The sequence below is a fragment of the Trichechus manatus genome, unplaced genomic scaffold (assembly GCF_000243295.1).
Source record: "Trichechus manatus latirostris isolate Lorelei unplaced genomic scaffold, TriManLat1.0 scaffold00048, whole genome shotgun sequence".
Classification (NCBI taxonomy): Eukaryota; Metazoa; Chordata; class Mammalia; order Sirenia; family Trichechidae; genus Trichechus; species Trichechus manatus.
Window position 1 is genome coordinate 2186611 of NW_004443984.1, and position 2611 is coordinate 2189221.

The 2611-nt window shown below is 49.7% G+C and overlaps 1 protein-coding gene across 2 annotated transcripts in view; it reads left to right on the forward strand.

Annotated features, from left to right (window-relative positions):
• Positions 1 to 483: 483 nt before the first annotated feature.
• Positions 484 to 2611, forward strand: part of IFI6 (interferon alpha inducible protein 6) — a 3963-nt gene continuing 1835 nt past the window's right edge. The window contains exons 1-3 of one of the 2 annotated variants that reach the window (XM_023732006.1): positions 484 to 550; positions 1791 to 1921; positions 2503 to 2595. In XM_023732006.1, coding sequence (XP_023587774.1) covers positions 1852 to 1921; positions 2503 to 2595 — 163 coding nt within the window. In that variant the 5' untranslated portion in view covers positions 484 to 550; positions 1791 to 1851. The remainder of the gene's footprint in view (positions 551 to 1790; positions 1922 to 2502; positions 2596 to 2611) is intronic. The other variant, XM_012555798.2, reaches the window with a different exon arrangement.

The following is a 2611-nucleotide window of genomic DNA, read 5'->3' on the forward strand; positions in this document are numbered from 1 at the left end:
TTCCAAAGCTTTAATCTCCTCAACTGCAAAATGGGGATTATAAACAGTAAATGGTACTTCACAAGGCTGCTGTGGGATTGGAGAGAGATAATGTACATAGAGCACTTTGCACAAGTCCTGGCATGCAGCAAGTGCTCAATAAATAGTAGATATTATTATTAATTGAACTGAATCATGGAAGGCTTCCGTGCCCTGGGGGAACTGGTGGTTGGGCTTCACTAAGCTGACTAGGGCCATGGACTCCACCATAGCGTGACTTGCTTTGGGAAAAGTCCCACCCTTTTCCCCTCTGGCTTGAATTACCTCTTTCTTCCAGCAGGCAACACGCAGACGCTACCACTGCGCAAGAGCTGGAGAAGACGGGGAAAAGGAAACTGTGCAGACTGCAATAAATGGAAACTCTGACAGCGATTGGCCGCCTGGGGCGGGGTGGAGCATACCCAAATAGATTATAAAAAGCCAGCCTTCAGCCTGAGCGCTGTTTCCTTGCCTCTGCTTCATCCATCAGTAGGTCCCGGGCAGAAAGATTCTTTCTTCTCCTTCCTCCAAGGTAAACCCAGGAGCTACGGGGTGGGAGTGCCAAGCTGCTACCCTCTGCCAGGCTGCCTCCTGGGTCCCTTTTAGTGCACTCAGCCGGGACTGGTCTGAGGGGATGGGTTGGGGCTTTTAGGGGAGTGGGATGTAATACTCCAAAATGCATGAGACCTAGCTTATTGGTGCCAGGTCAGCTCTCTGTGGTCTCAATCCTGTCACTTCACCTCTTTGGACCTTAGTTACCTCATCTGTAAAATGGAGATCAAACTACCTTACCTGCCCAAAGGACTGGACAATTTCTGAAGCCCTGTTATTGTCGGAGAGAATGTGACAGTGAGGCTAGATGGAGCTATCTGGAGTGATTGTTACAAGTGTGGGCCGAGCAGTCTTGGGGATATTACTTAACCTCTATGAGCTCAGCTTCGTATCGATTATAAGGATTGATAACAATGCTACCTACCTCATGGAGTTGTTATGGGTATAAGTGACCTTGTGCCATAAAGTGCTGAGTACTGGTAATTGCTCACTACATGGGAGAGCCATTTTTGCTATTATTATTGCTGTGTGACCTTGGGCAAGCTCCTTTACTGCTGTGTTTTTCTTTCTTCATCTGAAAAATGAAGTTGATGTGAGGTCAGTGTTTGATACCTCTAGGTACTTAACGCATTGTAAAAATAAGTTTATCAACAACCATTTTTTTAGCACTTTCTATGTGCCAGGTAAGGAGCCCTAGTGGCGCAGTGGTTAAACACTTTGCTGCTAACTGAAAGGTGGGCGTTTGGAACCCACCAGCTGCTGCGCGGGAGAAAGATGTGGCAGTCAGCTTCCGTTAAGACTACAGCCCTGGAAACTCTATGGGACAGTTCTACTCTGCCCTATGAGTTCGAATCCACTAGACGGCAATGAGTTTGGGTTGTTTTTTTTTCTTTTTTTTATGTGCCAGGCACTGTTCTAAGTGTTAGGGATATATGGTGAACAGTTTCTAAATTACAACCACTCTCTGAAAGAAGCTCGATTAATACCCCCATTTGAAGGATAAGTAAACAGGCCCAGAGAGGGGACGTACCCTAGTACCCTGCCCAAGTGATGACAAAACGAAGAACAGACATAATAATAGCCTCTTCTACGAGGGCTCACCATGTGCAGTCACCGTACCAGAAGATTCCCTCATTAAATTCTCATAACCACTCCGTGAGGCAGGAACATTACTGCCATTGTTGCTGTCAAGAATCACAAAACCCCCGCCTTGGGGGAAGGTCCTCCTCCCTCTCTGCCGCATTCCCAGGGCCTGCAGCAAAGCCGGTGCGCGGCGCCACCATGCGGCAGAAGGTGGTATCGCTCTTTCTTTGCTACCTGCTACTCTTCACCTGCGGCGGAGTGGAGGCAGGTAAGAATCCTTACTTGGCGGCGGGACGGTGGGGGACGGCGGGAGGAGTGAGTCTTTCTGGGATAAAGAAGGGAGGGAGGCTTGAGGACAGTTTCAGGATCCCTGGCTTGCGTCTGAACGCGAGAAGCTGTTACGACGGACAGAGCAGCGTTGCTGTAGCCCGCGTCCCAGGTTCAAATCCCTACCCTTGTCAAGTTCTCCATTCTTCCGAAATGGAGAAATTGGGGATATTACTTAACCTCTATGAGCTCAGCTTCGTTATCGATTATAAGGATTGATAACAATGCTACTTACCTCATGGAGTTGTTATGGGTATAAGTGACCTTGTGCCATAATGTGCTGAGTACTGGTAATTGCTCACTACATGGGAGAGCCATTTTTGCTATTATTATTGCTGTGTGACCTTGGGCAATGCCAGCTATGTACCAGGCACGGCGCTTTAAGTAAAATCCCTCCCCTTCTCTTTGGCTCTCCACTATGGGAGGGTGGCGCCTCCCAGCTCCGGGAGCGGTCTCAGCGCCGGGCACAGAGTAGGGGGCCCTCCTCCCCACTCCACTCCTCTTTGTCCGCTCTCCCAACAGGCCAAAGTAAACGCCCAGACAAGTCAGAGGCCAGGTCAAAGGACAGCGGCTCCGGGTTCTGGGGTGCTCTGCCCTACATGGTGGCCGGAGGAGGTGCGTCTGGGGGGGG